General features: G+C 44.8%; 1 protein-coding gene across 7 annotated transcripts in view; it reads right to left on the bottom strand.

Moving 5' to 3' along the window:
* The window catches only part of LOC135901943 (uncharacterized), a 38,734-nt gene extending 25,585 nt beyond the window's left edge, over positions 1-13,149 (bottom strand). For 6 of the 7 annotated variants that reach the window (XR_010564325.2, XR_011508337.1, XR_010564324.2 and 3 more), the window contains exons 1-4: positions 12,948-13,149; positions 8,830-9,007; positions 6,717-6,794; positions 2,075-2,211 (exon numbers count right to left, since the gene is read on the bottom strand). Coding sequence is in view for 3 of the 7 variants with exons in the window: in XM_065431785.2 (XP_065287857.1) it covers positions 2,075-2,140 (66 nt within the window). In the remaining 4 variants the exon portion in view is untranslated. Of the gene's footprint in view, positions 1-2,074; positions 2,220-6,716; positions 6,795-8,829; positions 9,008-12,947 lie in introns of all 7 variants that reach the window. The other variant, XM_070524970.1, reaches the window with a different exon arrangement.
* Positions 13,150-18,577: the final 5,428 nt, after the last annotated feature.

Genomic DNA, 18,577 nt, shown 5'->3' with positions numbered 1-18,577 from the left:
ATCCATATTTACAATGCATCCACACGATGCCGGTGCGGCGCAGCAAACTTTCGTTTAGATGGATATCGTGCACGCTGACTGTGAGGACGACAAGAAGTTTTGGGCGCAGCCTTAGAGTCATGCGAGTGCTTTCAGAGCTCATTACGCGTTGTCCAAACAGCGCGAGCAGCGTACACGGTGCTTGTATTAAAAGCGGGGCTGTAAATGTATTCCAAGGTGTTGAAACTTTCCGCTTAAAAATTAACTCGAGAGCAGTTTGTTTTACACTTCGTTCCTTACTTGGCAAGCATTTTGAAGTAGCGGTTTGTTTCTGCCTCAGTAAAGTACCTCGGAACAGTCACTATCCGATTGTTTATTTTAAGTCTAAATGCTTTCGTGTGTGCTCCATTGCGAAAGATTTGTTCTTGTTGCGCATAAGGCTTGGAATCTACATTTTATCTGCTTTGTGATAGCTTTTTGCAGAACAGACCTATTATTGCTCATCGATTGCTTACTCTGGCGACCGTCAGTAAACGTTCAGCTTCCAAGATTCGTGTGTTGTCGCTGTAGCCACCATCAACCATGCTTCGGGGCTGTGATTCAAGTGTGCGCCCATTCTCCTATGTTTTATATGTTGGCGGTAGAATGGGTGATAGTTGGGGTGTTAGTATGAATGGAGGTGGTGGTAACAACTTTATTGAGATTCTGCTAAGATATGATCTGGCAGGCCCGAGTCCTAAAATGGCTCCTCACGAGGAGCGACCCAGTCGGCCCAGGCAACGAGGGCTTTTTGTAGTTTTTGATCACCTGCCAGCTCCCTCACAACAGACGTGAGAGGAGCTGCTCAGAACGCCGGATCAAAAACTAGTGAGGATGGATGTGCGTAGACATCATGCGAGAAACTTAGGATGCCACTCAATGGCTCTACTTCCTTTTGTAACAAGCGCTACTCACTATTAATTGTTGACGTTCCACGGTTAAAGTTCTTTCTTTCGAGGTTAGCGATACAGCGCTGGCAGATTAGCGATCTTTTTTTTTTTTTTTTGCCCCAGGAAAGCCGTGCATCGCGAAGGCCCGCGAAACGCGGGAAGTCCTTACGTAGCAGCGGCACACAGATTGAGTTCATTCCATAATATGCGAGTCATGATTTTTGCAGCCAACTTCCACACCCGTCTTCCCGCTATCGTCCCATATTTTGCATCATGAACTGAACACAGTGCTATCGAGAACACCCAGTTGCATCGCGGACAAGTGATCGCGCAGTAGCAGGGCACAAGCAGTAATGGTTTCGTATTCGTGCGTTCTCGCTGAGGCAACGTGCTGCGCGCCACCGAAAGCTCCGCCTCTTTCGTCTAGAGCAAAATACTTCGTGAAAAGAGTCAATATGACAGGTGAGCGAAGTATGTAGAGAGGACATATTTCACTGCTTGGATTCTGGAGTGGGATATGCATTCATTTGCTGAGCACGAGGTCGCGGGATCGAATCCCGGCCACGGCGGCCGCATTTCGATGGGGGCGAAATGCGAAATCACCCGTGTGCTTAGATTTAGGTGCACGTTAAAGAACCCCAGGTGGTCAAAATTTCCGGAGTCCTCCACTACGGCGTGCCTCATAATCAGAAAGTGGTTTTGGCACGTAAAACCCCAAATATTATTATTATTATTATTATGCATTCATTAAAGCAGCAACACAAGGCGATACCTGAACATTTTTTGCACAGCAGTGGTCACATACAGAATGTGAACGATGCGCATACTTTCACGCTATTTTCCGATTAATTTCACTTGTCAGGCAGTTCACATTTTCTGCTTTCTTTGTACGGAGTTCTTGTGCCTTACTTCATTGAATAAGTTCCAGCTCTCTCAATTGGTAATTTTCGGTAGTGGTATCATTGGTCACGCAAAATAATTATGGCATCGCTAGTTATAAATTTTTATTTCTTTAATTTTTGAAATATAAATTAGGTAATAAACATTTCTAGTGTATTCTTAACACTTCATTCCTAAATACTACAAGAAGCATCGACATACTACATCTTAGTGTTCGAAACTGTTTCATAAGCAATTGGCAGAGCAATAAACATTGGAAAGATCACCTTGCCGTCCTGGCTCGTACAGTAGGCCACAGTGTTGCCCAGACCCTTGGCCCGGTGATGACACATGAAAGGCCAGAGTCGTCTTCACCCGACAGATGCGTGCAGGACACGACCATGTCGAACTCATGCGGTTGGTTCTCGGCACCGATGAGACAAAAAAGAAAAGAAAGTACATCGTATGCCCATGTGAGAAGCACGGTGAAAGAGATGAAGACACGGGACCTTTACATTCTTCTATACACCACCAGCTAGCGAGCTAGGCGCAGATCCACAAACGCTTTCAGCTCTATACTCGCACTAATCCAGTGCGATCGCCTCTCAAAATTATCGCCCGAGCAGTGATAACCCATAACACAAGATGTCGCTCCCAAACCTCTGACTGTCCTCGCCTCGATGATAGTTCACCTACGTAGTCCTATATAGAGCAACGCCAGCTTAAATGCAAAGCTACGGGCCGTGGTGTTTTCTGGCAAAACATTATTATATTGATGGAAAGTTAAAAAAAAACAGGCAAACACGAGTGAAGCACACGAACTTAGTGCTAACCCCGTACAAATGGATCATTTTAAAAAAGGAGAGGATAAGTACTATGTGTCATGAGAGGGAAAATTCGAAACGGAGGAACAAGGAGCGAAATTGTAGGTTCTGCAGAAGGGCTTAGGCGACACACTCCATGATACCGCAATTCCTGACGTGATAGCATAACCGAACCCTTGCGATGCTAACACATTGCAAACCCAACCGGTATATGTTTTTTTAGGGAAGAGAATTAGTGGTGTAAGGAAGTTTGCGAACGTAAGAATCAGCTGGTGCAAGTCAAGTGTTATAGGAAATTGCTGGTAGAACAACACAAATACGCTGATGGTTATGATAATGACAGCTTAATTTTGTTTTCCTGCGGGTTGGCTCGCTATACTTATTGATGCCCGTTCTTAAGGACACCTTGGGCAACTAATGCTATGAACTGGAATGGGTAACCAGGCGAAACGACGGGGTGAATTTGGGCAAGAACTAACAAAAAGCAACAAATACTCGTGAAGAAAGGAGATATGCCAGTTAGTTTTGTTGTGCGTGAGCATGGAGGAGGTTGCTCTAGAGCAATTAAGGCTTCCCAGAATTATATTAGGGTATATTGCAATTTTTTTTCAATTATTTGTCTGAAATTTGCCCTTTATTCGTGCGCATCGCTTGTACGTATTTGCCATTTTTGCACTGTCAGGGTATTTGTATTATATTACAAACTAGCAAAGTCGTAACACTTCTATTTAACAAATTTAACATAGTGACCTACTGACAACATTTCGACTAATAAGCCCAGTGTTGCACGACCATCAGGATAGCTGCAATGCATCCTCCAAATCGCTCAATTGTGTAAAACAAAATTTCTTCTTTCAAATATTACAAGAGGTGAAAAGCACAACTAGCCTTTTTTTTCCATTTCTGTAACATTTCTACGCTTTCCAATGTCCCATTTTCGCAACTGCGACCGCTTGGCTACGCTCGTCGTAAGAACAATGAGTCGTGAATTAAGTAGAATAACGTGGTTTCTCGAGTAGCAAGATGAACAGCAGAAATTACACATGTTTGACTAGCAATTGATGAGTTTTCTCAGATCAGCGTAGAATACATATCAGTGGCTAATATATAAAGAAAATAGGGCAGACAAAATGTAGTAAAATGCAAGAAGTCAACCCATGGTCGGGTGTCGAATTTTGTTTCCTTCATTGTCACGCTGTTGTGCATCCTGCAATGAGCCAATCGGCCTGAATTCACGCTGATAAATGTCTTATACATGACAGAGGAAGAAATGTGCAGATCTGATGCACTTTTTGGATTCTATGTTAAGTGAAGCTGAAGGGAAGCGTGTAAATAAATGCTACACATCAAACGGCGACGCATAATATCGTGCTTACTTTCAACCTTTGCAGCGTATAACCTCGTACACTGTATATATTTGTCCACCACAATGTTCACAATTTCAATCTACTGCAATATTTTATCTTTAGACACTACATCGTTCACAAGCCACGGGAAATTTCCAACCGTAAGTCAGGTGGCTACTCAGTATTAGATATCTACGCTGCGAAGTCACGTGGAGAAAGACGACTCATGCTTGTCGATGCAAGAATGACGATGACAGGTGTATGCACAGAAAAGTACGACGCATGCCTAGATACGTTTACGGTTCTATACCTCTGGTGTCGCAGTGGCACATAACCGTTCTGCACGATTGGCCAAGTATCGCCACACACTCAGTGAAACATACCGAATGGCTAATTCAAAGAAAATCAAGTGCACTAAATGATGACTGTATTGTAATGAGCTTATTCATTAGGATGCCTGTGTGTTTCATATATATATATATATATATATATATATATATATCCGCCAAGGTGCCACGGATCCAGCAGCAGCATCCCGGCAAACCTCAGAAGGGTAGAGATGAAAGGCTTCACTTTATATGTAAATATTTGCACAAACTGTGGATTGCGCATATAAGAATTGGACCTACTACACTGTTGAGGTTCTTTACATTATCATTATCGTCTCCACAGTGCGGGTAGCCTTCTACGTGCACCATAAGATGAGCCTCCATGCTGCGTTAGCAGATTATTCAACCTCTTTGTCTAAGGCGAATAATTTGTGTATGCATGTACGTGTGCGTGCGTGTGAGAGAAACACAAATGGAGATGGCAAAGGTTGAACAAAAACCGCACATTGCCAACAATGACAACGGCGCTGAAGCACGACACAAATGGAGAGGACTTCATGGGGAACGTCATAGCCAGAACACTGCGATGAGGTCACGAAGACGACCGCGGCAAGACGATGATACACCCGACATGGTGATGACGTTGTGACGGCAACATGACGTCGATGACATCACTACTTCAGTAGTGTGGCGAAGACAGCACAAAACCACGAAAAAGCTACGGAAACGACGACGATGACATGGCGAAATTGACAAGTAGATGAAGAAACCGGCATGCTTAGCAAGACAACCACAAGATTACAAAACGAAGGCAATGTGACAACAGAACACCTATAACACTTAGAGAAGGGAAACTACCTTCTACATTGCAACGGAAGGAAAATAGCGGTGGCGTCAAGAACTTAACCATGCGACCAAGAGATATCACAGACAAAATCGAAACTAATATCGTCATCACTACATAATGAGTAATATGGCAGTAGCTTGGTGGGGCTGGTCGCACTGCCCACTCGCTGATTTTGGCGTTTTATTACCGTTGTCGGGGTGGTATTGGCTTGTATGGTACACCAACATGGCTACAGTTATCTTTATTATATCGCCAAGTGACCGAGGTGTCTAAACTGGCAAAAAAGAGTTTCAAACAAGAAGGTTTACATTCTTTATTGTCAATGGTGAATTAAGCAGCACATGCTCATAATTTCCGCGCAGGTCATGTGGATTTCATGTCAGTCGCTGAGTTTGCAGCATACAGAAACAAGATAGCAATTTATTTAATGGAATTCAAAGCTGAAATCGAGCGAATATTTCCCATCTTGTTCAGCATGCCGCATAAAGCAGGAAGAACGAAGTTTCAGACAATGATATTCATGCTGGCCTATCCTTGCACTGAAATTGCTACTTGGAGTGTTTCATACTATGCGTATATAGTCTGCGCTCTATCATTTCAGATAGATTTAAAAAAGAAATAGTGCTCGACAAAGGTTAAGCGTCAGCAAGCTCCCGTTGAAATGTCCTATTCTCATCATAAAACAATGGCGAGAGGCACGCAGTGTAGGAAAAAACAACTGCTAAATTTTCCAGCACATGTCGCTCTTCAAAAATACTCGGCCACATGAACACGTGGCACGCAGATCTGCCGGACCACGCTTTCTGTCCAGGTTGCAGCTGCCTCGAATACGTGTGACTACAAATGTGTTCTACCTCGCTGTGCATACACCTGTCATCAGCATTATTATCCCTCGACAAGCGTCACACATCGCCTTCGTTCTCGTGACATCGCTACACAGACGTGTCACACCGTGCATCCGCCTTACTGGGTGTTAGCATATTTCGGAATACCTTCCAAACTGTGTGCTGCACAACTATAAATATTGTCCAAAGTGAAGGCCCTGCATAAACATTGCATAAATTTACACGTTGTATCTGATTAAATTAATAATTGTTCACATCACCGTTAATTGACGTGGTATTTATATACGAAGTTTCGCTTCATATAGATTCCAGCATGTGCTTTGGACTTGCATAACATTTTTGTTTTTGCATAATTTCATCGTTTTTGGCATGCACCTGATTCGGCATGCTTTCCGCAGATAGTACACCGGCAGAAACCAGCAAATACACGAAGAAATGTCGCCGAACGTAAAGCTGCCGGCAATGGTCCTCGAATCTGCCTTTAGCAAGGTTTCAATCGCGTTTCGAAATATGTAACAAACACGTTACGTTTTCAATGCCATCGAATTCGGCGACGTGCTGCATTGAATTGGCAGATCTAGCGCACGTGTCTAACGGTTGATACATCGACTTCGCGAGCAGAAAAAAAATCGTTTTACACCAAAAATCAATCAAAGGTAAACATGACACAGCTGCGACAGAAAAAGTTAATTGGCCGTATTTCCTTCATTTCAAAGCAACCAAAAGGATCGCGCTCACCTTGTCATCTGGGAAACTGAACTTGGCCCGGCTGTTCGTCCTCCAACTGGTCGAACCATGATCCATGGGGAAGTCGTCCTACATGCACGAACAGTCAGCATTCTTTCAGACAAGTTGTCGCGCGATCGAAATAATGGCGGCCTCACGGCACAATATAGTATTCATGAAAACAAGCCAACCTTCTCGAGCTAAATCACATCCATCTACGAATGGAAAGGATTGCAGCCAACGCGAAAGCAAGCCAGGACGTTACTGCAGGCTAAATTACTTGCTACTGTGGCAAAGGCAAAATTGAAGTGCGAGGAAGTGGCCGCAACCAAAAAACGCGATCGAACGAATTTATATTATTGACAGGTCGACATCAAATTCAGTGGAATACTGCACTGGACTGGCAGCTGTATGGATTTCGACTGACGATTGATAAGCCTACTTCGCGAAAGCAAACAAAAAAATGCGTTCTACAGCAAAAGGAGTAGAAGACACTTTGCACAGCTGCTACGCGAAATGTTGATTGCGCGTAATTATTTCAAATCAGTTGCAAGAATCGTTCTCACCGCGTCTGCTGGGAAACATAGCTTGACCCGCCTGTCCATTCCCGAGTAGTTCGAACCACGAGCCACGGGAATGTGCTACAAAAATGAGCAGCCGGCATCCTTTAAGTCACTCTCTGGTCCCTTCACAGAAGTGGCGTGAATTGCGGCGTGACGTCAGAGGCTAAAGCTATTCACGAAATCAGGTGAGCACTCTTGCACGCAACCACATGCACCGACACAGGGCAAAATGGCAGACAAGATCGAAGCAAGACGCGATATCAGTGCAGGATACATCGCCTTCAATGGCGTCGAAGCCCCAGTGCGAAGAAATTGCCGAAATCAAACAACGCCATAGGAATGAAGAAAAGGGCGCTGATTTGGACGATGGTAATCTACCAAGTAGCCCAAATTGACGTTTTGAGAAATAAATTGTGATATAAAGGCAGGGATAGAGGGAAACTATCTTTTCCTACTTACGATTCTTTAGCGTGCGCGTTACCTCGTGATTACCAGCACAACTAAATACATTGGCCGTGTTCGTGTGTGGTAGTATGTAGTTGCAGCATATATTTAGATCAATATATACCGCCATCCTTACTTAGGACACCCGAAGCATAATGAATTCAAGAATCTGGCTCTCACGTAAACTTCGCACGCGTCTCGCCATCGTTAAGTCAATATGGCTTACAGGGCCGGAAATCCGACGAGGACGTTCGAGTTGAGCTACGGCGGCTTACGGTCAGGCGTGAAAGCTTTCAATGTCACACATTGGATGCTCTACTTTTGCCGCAAGAAAATTATGGGGTTTGACGTGCCAAAACCACTTTCTGATTATGAGGCACGCCGTAGTGGAGGACTCCGGAAAGTCCGACCACCTGGCGTTCTTTAACGTGCATCTAAATCTAAGCACACGGGTGTTTTCACATTTTGCACCCATCGAAATGCGGCCGCCGTGGCCGGGATTCGATCCCGCGACCTCGTGCTCAGGCGTTTGCCGCAAGAGTGATTGAAATATGTGCTGTTGTTAACGCCTTTTAGGTCGTCATAAATATTGCTATATCACGGAAGGTGGGAAATAGCTGAAAGTGAGACAACACGGGCAGCGCTGCCTGCCGTCTATGTTCTCTTTAAGATACTGCACTGGGACTATATGTGGATGGCTCACCTTTACAAAAACTGTCGACATAATTACGTGAACGAAAATGACATGAGCCAAATATTGCACTGAAATAAAGCTTTAACAGTGGTCTCACTATTTCTCAACTTGCTGGCGCCTGTGTTGCCGGTTTTCATATTGTTCGCCCAGGTTCAAGCGCCGCCACATACATGGGCAAGACTGTGCACGTTGCTCTTCTCGAGCGGCAACGCTTGATCAGAGTGTTTGTTTTGCCCTAGCGAGGTGTTCGCGTGCTCTACACATCAATAGATGAGTCTGCATACATATTTAGCAACACCCACTAACTACACCAACCTTACTACGCGGATAACTGTAGTGAAGCTAGGCTCCTATTCAAGTAAATTTCTCGAAGCGGCATTGTTTTTCCGCGTTTTAAGAGGCACGCTCGAAAACACAGGCTCACCGCCTCCGAGCTGCGGCTTTCACAGAAGTCGCCGTGGGTGATACTGCGTGCTTGTTGGTCATGAGAAGGGTTCTGTGAAACGCTGTCGTGTCGTGTCTCCTTTTTCGCTGTCCCCCTCGTGCTTCGAGAGTGGCTACTACGTAGTTCTCAAACTTTCTCGAAGACGATGAGGTTGAACCTGCAGAAGGGTAGCGGATTGGGCGAGTTGGTGTTCCATGGTAACAATAAAATTCAAACAGCGCTAGACGACAGGACCAGAAAGAGGAGGAGACAAACACGGCGCTGAACTTACAACTGGTTAAAAGATTGAACCTGGTTACGCGATTCTTTCCGTCGGCGTCATTTAAGAGCGCCCTCGAAAATATATAAGAACTCCCGCGCTTCGATTTGACAAAAAAAGAATTAAAAAGGCATGCAGGCAAGCTCACGGGCCTCGCTTGCGTGTCAGTGGCATTCAAATTTTTATCTGTCTGACGTAGTTCGCGCTGGTAACTCTTCTTATCAATCGTTCCAGTGCGCCGCACGATTGTGCGCTCGTATGCGTCAGTGCTCGCGAGACTTGACTGTGTAATTATTGTCTCGTAAAGATGAGCATTGACCCTGTAACGCCCAACGTATCATTTATACTAGTTGAGTTTCAAAAGTCAAAAATTAAATTTATGCAAATGAATCCAACTCGTAGCCTATACCAGCGTCTTTAATACGCTGGAGCGAGGTTTCAGCCGTGGATAACGTAAAGCAGTAATTACTGAATAAATAATTGCTAAAGCTTTTGCTAAAGCAATATTCTAATTCGGTTTTTTTTTCACAACTGTACTCTCCATGGGCAGAAGGAAAGGCGAACATGTTGATTTTATTTACCTTAATATGTAACTGCGCTTGGGCATCGCGGAGCTAATTAAACGGCACGATATTGCTTGTGTACAACATGTTTTTATGGAGTAACAACTAATTTACAAAATTTAATTCAATAACTATATAATTCAGATCAGTTCAGCTCAGTTTATTTCCTTAAAGGCCCCCATTTCAGGGGGTGTTACATAAGGGGTGGGAAAATATTTCGAATAATAAAAAACAAACAGCAATGATTATTTAACATTGAAGATGATCAGTTACGCGTTCTTGGAACGTAGATGATGTAGCGATGGAGACGAATATCATAGGGAAGGCCGTTCCAGTCTGTAGCTGCTCTAAAAAAATAATGATGCAGAGATCCTAGTAGCGTGTGATTGCGGACGGGAAACTTGAAATGGATTACTTGTGCGGTAGGATATTCATGCTGCGCCCTGTAATATACGGTGTTTGAGAGAATTAAAAAAAACTTGTGAAAAAGGACGTGGCTAGCAATGGGGCGACGATAGGAGAGGGACGATAGTCCGGATTGTGATTTCAAAGATGAAATACGGACGTCGTATGAAAATGAGGAATGAATGAATCGGACGGCACGATTTTGGACGGCTTCCAATGCTGTGATTAGATACTCTTGATACGGGCTCCAGATGACAGCTGCATATTCTAATTTGGATCTTACAAGGGCTTTATGCGCGAGCCATTTAACATTTGGTGGGACAAGGCGAAGGTGGCGCTTTAGAAAACCGAGTGTGTTGTTCGATGCTGAAATGATGTTGCAAAGTTATTAAATTGGAAGAGCGGGTGACTCCTAGATATTTATATGATTATGATAGCTCAATCCATCTGTTAGAAATTGAATAATCAAAGCGATAGGGATTGTGACGGTGAGCGAAAGACACGAGTTTACATTTTGTAGGATTGAGGGACATTAGCCAATCATTGCACCAATTTAGTACGCTGCTAAGATCTGTCTGGAGGATATGTTGGTCATGACAATTAGTAATGGTGCGATAAATGACACACTCATTAACGGACATACGAATACTACAGGAAACATGCAGCGGTAAGTCGTTATTATATATTAAGAATAGGAGGGAACCAAGGTCAGATCCATGTGGAACGCCTTATGTAACTGGGAAGGGTTTGGACAGATGGCCGTTAAGATAACCGACTCAGAACGATTGGTTAGGAATTCTTCAATCCATTTAGGAATATTAGGATGTAGGTCCAGCTTCGAAAGGTTTAGTAGCAGACTGCGGTGAGGAACTTTGTCAAAAGCGTCTGTAACATCAAGAAAGATGGAGTCAGTTTTACGCGCCAGAACCACTTTCTGATTATGAGGCACGCCGTAGTGGAGGACTCCGGAAATTTCGACCACCTGGGGTTCTTTAACATGCACCTAAATCTAAGTAAACGGGTGTTTTCGCATTTCGCCCCCATCGATATGCGGCCGCCGTGGCCGGGATTCGATTCCGCGACCTCGTGCTCAGCAGCCCAACACCATAGCCACTGTGCAACCACGGCGGGTAGCTTACTTGTTACAGTCAACATTCGTGTGCAAGTCGGGAAGGAATAGTGCTATTTTAGTTTCGTAAGGGAAGCCCTTACGAAATCCGTGCTGTGAAGGTTGAAAAAATTAGTTGGAGTCCAAGAAGTTGATAATTTCCGAGTAGATGACGTGTTCCATGATTTTACAAGGCGCACTAGTTAATGAAATGGGGCAGTAATCCAAGGGTGAGTCTCTGTTACATGACTTGTAGCCTGGAACGACCTTGCCGGTTTTCCAATCAAGCGACATAATTCTTCAGGAGAGTGACTGTGAAAAAAAAAAGAGACAAATATGCTGCACAAATTAATTCCACATTTTTCAGGACCTTCGAATTAATAAGGTCCCTACCAGCCGATGATGAACACTTCCCATAGTGAATTATGGATGAAATGCCGTCTTCGAAGAAGCTGACAAGCGGCATGAAAGTTTCTAAGCTAAAGTATGGTGACTGTGAAGGCGCGTCAAGTTCAGTAGTGAAGACAAATGGGAATGCGTTGTTAAACATTTCTGCAAAATCATGGTCAGTAACGTCCTCGTGTGAATCATTCGTCAATGTGATATCGGCAGGATGCGTAGGATTTGAAACTTGCCAGAATTGATTCGGATTCTTGATTAGTAAGTTTGGTACTTAAATGACTGTAAAGAGAAGTTAGAGAACTGCGGAGCCCAATTTTCATTAATGTTGTCATAAGACGCAAACATAAGTTATAAGTTATCGAGAAACCAAGCGGGCAGTTGTTTTTTAACCACTTATATTTCCATTAATTTATCATTTCTTTAATTCAATTAGTAATCACAAATAATTTCCCCTATGTTGTCCTTGTCTTTGTTTGTTGGCTTCTTATGCAAGGGGAAGTTGTGATTTCACAATAAAAGTAAGCCAGTGCTTGAAGTGTGACACTTCATTAGCAGCATTGTCTCTTGCATAGTTACGGGAAATGCGGATTTTAAGATATGCGACGACATGCAATGCTGCCCCAGCAACGTTCCCGTAGCGCGTCTTTAAGCTGGTTGGGTGAACACATTCACTGCAGCAGCAATACATTTCTTTGCACATTCCGCTTCTCGATGCTGGCATGAGCCACAGGATTTCAGGATTGCGCTTTCAGTCCTAGCAGACATGAGCTCTGCAATTACTCGACGCGTCTTGAAAGAAATCTTTATTACTGAAATTCAGTTTCTCTGGTTGTGTACCCCGAGCTGAATGAACAAGTTGTTGCATATATGCAATATATTTCCGTTGCTTTGTATTGCACTGTTGTACTTGTATCAACAATCATTGCATAAACGAGAGTTTATACAGCTTCTAAGAAGTGTAGGCAGTGATTATTTTCTCAAGAACCTCCTTCTTTATTATTGTTATGAATTTGAGGTAGATGTCGCGAAATAATATGGACATAAGGCAGCGAACAATTCTTTATCGACAAGTACACTAAGAAGTTTTTTTTTTTTAAATAACGCACTGTTGCTATTGCGTTCATTTCACTCCACATTCTTTTGAGTAGCCCTTGAACATTAACTGAGTAGTCATAGGCCGCGCATTCCTCCTATTTACGAACGTTTGCGACCACAGTACACCCAAAACTGAAAGACGCTGAATGCATCGGGCTCATAATCCTGCGTCGAGTAGATTAACAACTGGCGAAGCCTTGCGACTGTGTTGTGAGAAGTGAGACGCGACAAAAATAAAGGAGAAAAAGATTGCAATAGTACTCGCCTTCGACGCCTGGTTCCGCCCATGGCCGGTTGCGCCCAGGCCATTACACAAATGCCGGCTGGATTCCGCATCTTTTCTAATGTTCGTGTCGTACTACGCTGGTGTCGGCCATTTGTCTTCTCGTAAAATACCCTTAAAACACAAAATAAATGTGCTTACAGCCCTCAAGGCAAGGTAGTGGGCCGACGCCCCCCCTGTCCAAGCGCCATTTGCAAAGTGAGAGGCCGGATGTTCGCGAGCAAATCCAACTTCCGGCAAGCTTACTAACAATACAAAAAAAAATCCGCGGATTTCACGCGCGGAACCACGACCTGGTTATGGCGCCCACGCCGTATTAGACATCGTATGAATAAGTTAATCCCCCTGGAGTTTCTTGAACTTACATGCAATCTATGGCCTACACGAGCGTTCCTACATTGCACCGCAGCCGGGTTCGAACCCGCGTCCTCGTGCACAGCTGCGCAACACCTTAACCACTGCGCTACCGCGGCTGACGTGCCTCGCGTTGTTTTTGCTGGGAATAGCATTCCGGAAGATATTTCTGTTCGAAGTATCAGCTTCAACGTATCAGTTAGTGTCAGTGTGGCGCAGAAGCAGACAAATTACGCACAACCGCTACTAAACGTGCCCCGAGGCCGTAGTAATAGCGCGATATCCCGTACAAACAATGTGAGCTTTGTTAGTAAATTACTATTCCACAATAAAAAAAAGCAATGATATATGCTAATTTCGGGAGAGGTAGCCTGCTAAGCCAAGAAAGACCCGAAGACGAAAGGGGGATGTGGTACACGCGCCGGATCACCGTGACGTCATCACTCTTTAATGGCATGTGCTCGGGCATGGTTAATTTTACATTGATATTTCTGGACTATTTCGCATTCGGAAAGAAGGAAAGAACGAACACAGCATTTTTTAAAACCATTTTATGAGCCATAACGACCCGGATAGCGAAATAATATATTCAAATTCGTGACGCCTCAGTGACGTCCGACCCGGTGGCTTACGCGCGAAATTTGAAAAAAAAAATAACTTCGAACTTCATTTTCTTTTCTAGTAACCAACTTATTGACCCAAAATTAAAGAAAATGTAGTTTTCACGAATGCTTTATTCGTCTAAACTTACTTTAAAGTTTTTATTTAGTGTCGCTTTAAAAATAGATCGTTGACCAGGCAAAAAGTGTCGTTAAATAGCTAGGAGGTGTGTCTCTAGGTACAGAAAACGGGCTTTGAATAGGTAAAATAGCATCTTAAGCAGATTCACCCTGTCAAATTAGGAAAAAAAATTTTTTTTAGTTGTGCGAAAGCTTGAACCACTGTCCTGCAAAATTCCAGCGTGTCCGGAATCGAACCCGGCACCTTGTGGTCCCATGATCTTGTGGTCCGCAACGGAGCGGCGTAGCCACTGCACTACCAATGCGGATGAAAGGAGCCGCGCTCATTCAGGCTTTTGGGGGACAGTTGCCGGTTGGCTTAGGCGCTGCTATGTCGCAAAGAGTAATTAGGAGGGAGGCTCACAATTTCTTCTATTTTTTATTGGCGTCATATAAGCAGGCGTTGGCACAAAAGTACGGCGCAGGCGACTTCTTCGCTCTTGAACGCAACATACAGTTGCAACATACAAGACATAAAAATTAATGTGCAGTTAGAGCAAGGTTGCATTATCACATACGAGTCAAAATAGCATCACGACAACACGAACACACGCTTAAAGCAATAATGCGAGCAACGGTATCACCTAAGAATCCTTCAAGCAAAGATGTCACTTAATTTAAACCACCCGAGGTCGACCCAAAACACGGATACGTGTGCTTTCGCTATGACCCCAAACGGAAGGCGACCCACGCAGTTGGCAATCGAACCTGGAACCTCGCACTCAGCAGCTGCCGCTTCTTTGAAGAAAATGTTCTGTAGTAAAGGCTGTCCAGAGCTGGAGGAATTATTTGTTGGCACAGAACCTGCTGTCCTGGCCACCTCACGTAGTGCCATCTTGAACGAGTTGAGCACAAGATCGTAACCGATACTTTTAATGCACACTCACCTTCCTTTTTTTTTTTGGCTTTCATGTGTAGCGCGTACGCCTTGAATGCTATCCACTGGCCGGCAACATTCGAAAGTCGCTTCCGGGACAATGGCTAAAGGAATTCTGGAAAAACTAAGAAAGCTTAGCTACTGATACATTGAGCATATATATGCCCACGAACGGTGGGCAAGCCATATTTTTTTTTCTTTTTGGAAGGATGGGGTGCGCAAGCACATTAGTCTGCGCAGCCTATCGCATGCGGTGGTACACGCGTTTAAAAGCAATCCTAAAGAAAAGAAAAGAAAAGAAAGGAAAAAGGGAGCGAAAACTGACAGACGCCATTGACTTTTTGGTTCCATTAACTCAATTACTGCGCGCAGCAGTTGTACGAAGGCAAACGCCTGCCGCCCTCCATTGGTGGCATACAGCAGTGATAGTGGTGATAGCGCGATCTGGCTCGAAGCTTCTTGTCTATCGCGGTGCCAACTCGCAGCGGTAGCGCCGCCCGGACCGGGTGGCCACGGCACCAGACATGACTCGGCGGTCTGAGAGGCACGTGATCAGTTCTGCATCGGCGTTTGGAAAGAAATGAAAGCACGCTCACGCGAAATACGCGTTCACTTGGCAGAACGAGGATCGCCTTTTTCTTCTTTTTTTTCTTTTAATGCTTGTTTCTTGCCTCATAATCACCATGTCGAAATCCTTTCTTTCATACTGCGCATCGTTCTGCGCAGCCTTGCACATCCACTCAGCCGAGAATGACAACGTAGAGAAAGAAATTCGATAAGAGCAGACACTCCCATAGAGCCCAGCGGCCGAAACGACTGTAGCGCACCTAGCCACCGGCATTATAACCTGAACCACACTTCCGGTTTCAGTTTTGTGCGCGCGCGTTTTGAACTGTACTGGTACGCATCACGCCTGCTGCGCAGATCGGCGCGGCATTTTTTTTTTTTTTTTCGCTTCTACTGCTCAATCGCACTCGGTCTGTGCGCTATGGTTTTATTATTTAGCAAAAATTACTGCGAACGATCTTTACAAGCCTCCATCGAATCTGTGCGGCGTGCAATTTCATAAGGTAGACGCAAGACGCCTTGTGAAATGAGCGAATGTTTATTTTGCTCTGTGTGAATGCTTATTCCGGGCTTCTTGTGCATTCGTCCAATCCCCTGGCACCGCGTGAGCAGCAGTAGTTCCCGTTTCAAGCTCCACCGGACAGCGTCAGCTGGAAAAAGTCAATTACAAGCATGCGTCATTTTAGTATTTATACCTTATAGGAAAACGGCGTGGAGAGGCGAAACGTCCCAAAGCGGTGAATGGGTGGCATAACAAACAAAGGAAATTCGCTTTTACATACATGGCGTAGAAAACATCCAACTCTTGCTAAACATTACCATAAAATATGAAGAACACATTTGGCTTCGAAGCATTCCCCCCTTCCCAGGCATTATTTCCTGTACTTGAAGAGCACAAATGCGTGAGCGACCGCGCGTTTTCAAAACAACTTGGCCTCAGCCGAGGCGATTATACGCTATGTACACAGAGGTGGCGACAGCATATGTTAAGCCAGACCGTCGTGCAAGACGCTCGCCCAATGCCTCCTACTCGCACTCGAGACAAATGCGTGGGTGCAAAGCCTCTTCTCTGTCGTTCAGAATACAACATTTTCGTGTTACAAGTTCCTGGTTTTTACGACGAAGCTGTTTATGGTGGACCCTGTGTCGCCGTCTCTAGACTTCGCTAAATATGGGCCCCGTGACCTAGCGGGAGAGGAAAAGAAGAGCTCAACAGGGGCACTTGCCGGCACTTCTTGCTGGCGCAAGAAGTGGCGGCAGCCACGACAGACCAATCCAATCAATCGTCCGTATATGCAAGAGTGGGCCTTGCACGCAATATACGGAGCTTTGGATTAGTGGTTCCGCACATTCCATCCCCTCTAAAGGTATGCGAAGACCACCAGTGGTGCGTACTCCTGAGGAAGAAGCTGCCTATGCCACAAGCGTCAGTGCAAGAAAGGGGCGGAGCAACTTGCAATCCAAAAAAACAAGCAAGGCAAAACACAGACAGAAACCTCACGCACAAGAAAAAGGAAAGAAAAAGACTGGGAGAACCGCAAAAAAGCACACCTGAAGCATGCTCACGACGCAAAGCATGCAAAAACGAAAATGAGGTGAAAGAATGGCGAAACAAAAGATTTACAATATATACTGCTTGCGAAGTTTCATTTGCATGGTGCAACCCTCGGCGTAACTAACACAGCTTCACTGTTCGACCATCTTCTTTCACTGGAAGGGGTGGTAATTCATAGTTTCTCAGTGTTATCTTTTGCGCGCTCTGCCGGCGCCAGCAACACATTGCCGTGTTATCACTATATAGGCAATCGCTCGTCGGATTTTCGACAAGCCTGTGCACTGGAAGAATGTGTATATTGTTGCGGGGCCATAAAAAGCGTCACAGACTTGTTCCGATAAGATTCAGTGCACGCCAAACGAACCTTGTCACCACGGCCGAGCTGCTATTCGCTACCTGCGTCACAACGCCAGGCGTGGTGAGCGTGCCGCAGAAGTATCCGAAAAAGTAACGAACTTAATTACAGTAGTGTTAGGGGTCACAGAAAGTGTCCTGGACTTGTCCCAGTAATAGTCAGTACACGCGAAACTATGTCAGACGGCCGAGCTGCTTTTCGCTGTGTCACAAAACCGAGTGCGGCGAGTGTGCCCAAAAACTGCCGAAATTAGTTACAATAATGTTAGGACCCACTGAAAGCGTCCCAAACATCTCCCAGTACGAGTCGTTAACTCAAATTAACTTCGCCAGGATGGCCGAGCTGTTTTCTGCTAACTGCTTCACAAGTATCGGCACGTGCCCCAAGCCTAATTGCTTCAATGCGTCGCAAGCTGTCGAACAACGTCTCTCATCTTGCCGTTGTCCAATAGGGCAGTGGGGCCGCGTCGAAGTGAAGTAGGAAAGCAAGAATACGCCGAGAGCCCCACAAATCAGGCTACCTCCCCCCCCCCCCCACAAAAAAAAAGGAAAAGAGACGGTTCGCCGAACAGGTGAACAGCACATGCGTAGCCAGCCTGACTTGCTTCGGTGGCGTGTCCGACACATGACGCATGAATCTGGCTCGTCTAGCGTGCCGTTAGCTTGCTGCTAGGTAATGCAAGAAAAAATAAGTGGCAAATTATAAGTTTATTTGTACGCGAAGCTTTCCTGTTCTAGCAGGAAACAATAAAAAAATAAAACAATATCTCTTCAGATTCTTTTTTTTTTCGATGCTCGGGGCAGCTATCGGATGTTATTAATACTAGCGTGATGCGTTTCCTGTTATCGGTTTTCACCGAGTATCCCCTCTTGTTGAATTTCCTTCTTAATTATGACACATTCAGCTTATCTTGCGGCTGGCAGCTGCTGATTAAGTTGGTGGGCGTGTAGTAGAAGTTATAGTGCATGGCTTCGAGTCAGGTTGGCGTTGGTTTGAGTAGTCACGCCAACGCACACTCTTCTAATTTTTTATTCAATGAATATCTTTCAAAATGTGCGCGAACGGGCTAACAGACTAAGCGCATCGAATAGCTAATAAAGTGGTTGCTCTCAGTATCACTAGTAG

This window comes from Dermacentor albipictus, chromosome 9 (assembly GCF_038994185.2).
Source record: "Dermacentor albipictus isolate Rhodes 1998 colony chromosome 9, USDA_Dalb.pri_finalv2, whole genome shotgun sequence".
Lineage (NCBI taxonomy): Eukaryota > Metazoa > Arthropoda > Arachnida > Ixodida > Ixodidae > Dermacentor > Dermacentor albipictus.
Note: the sequence above shows the minus strand (reverse complement) of the source record. Positions and strands in the feature narration are given on the sequence as shown.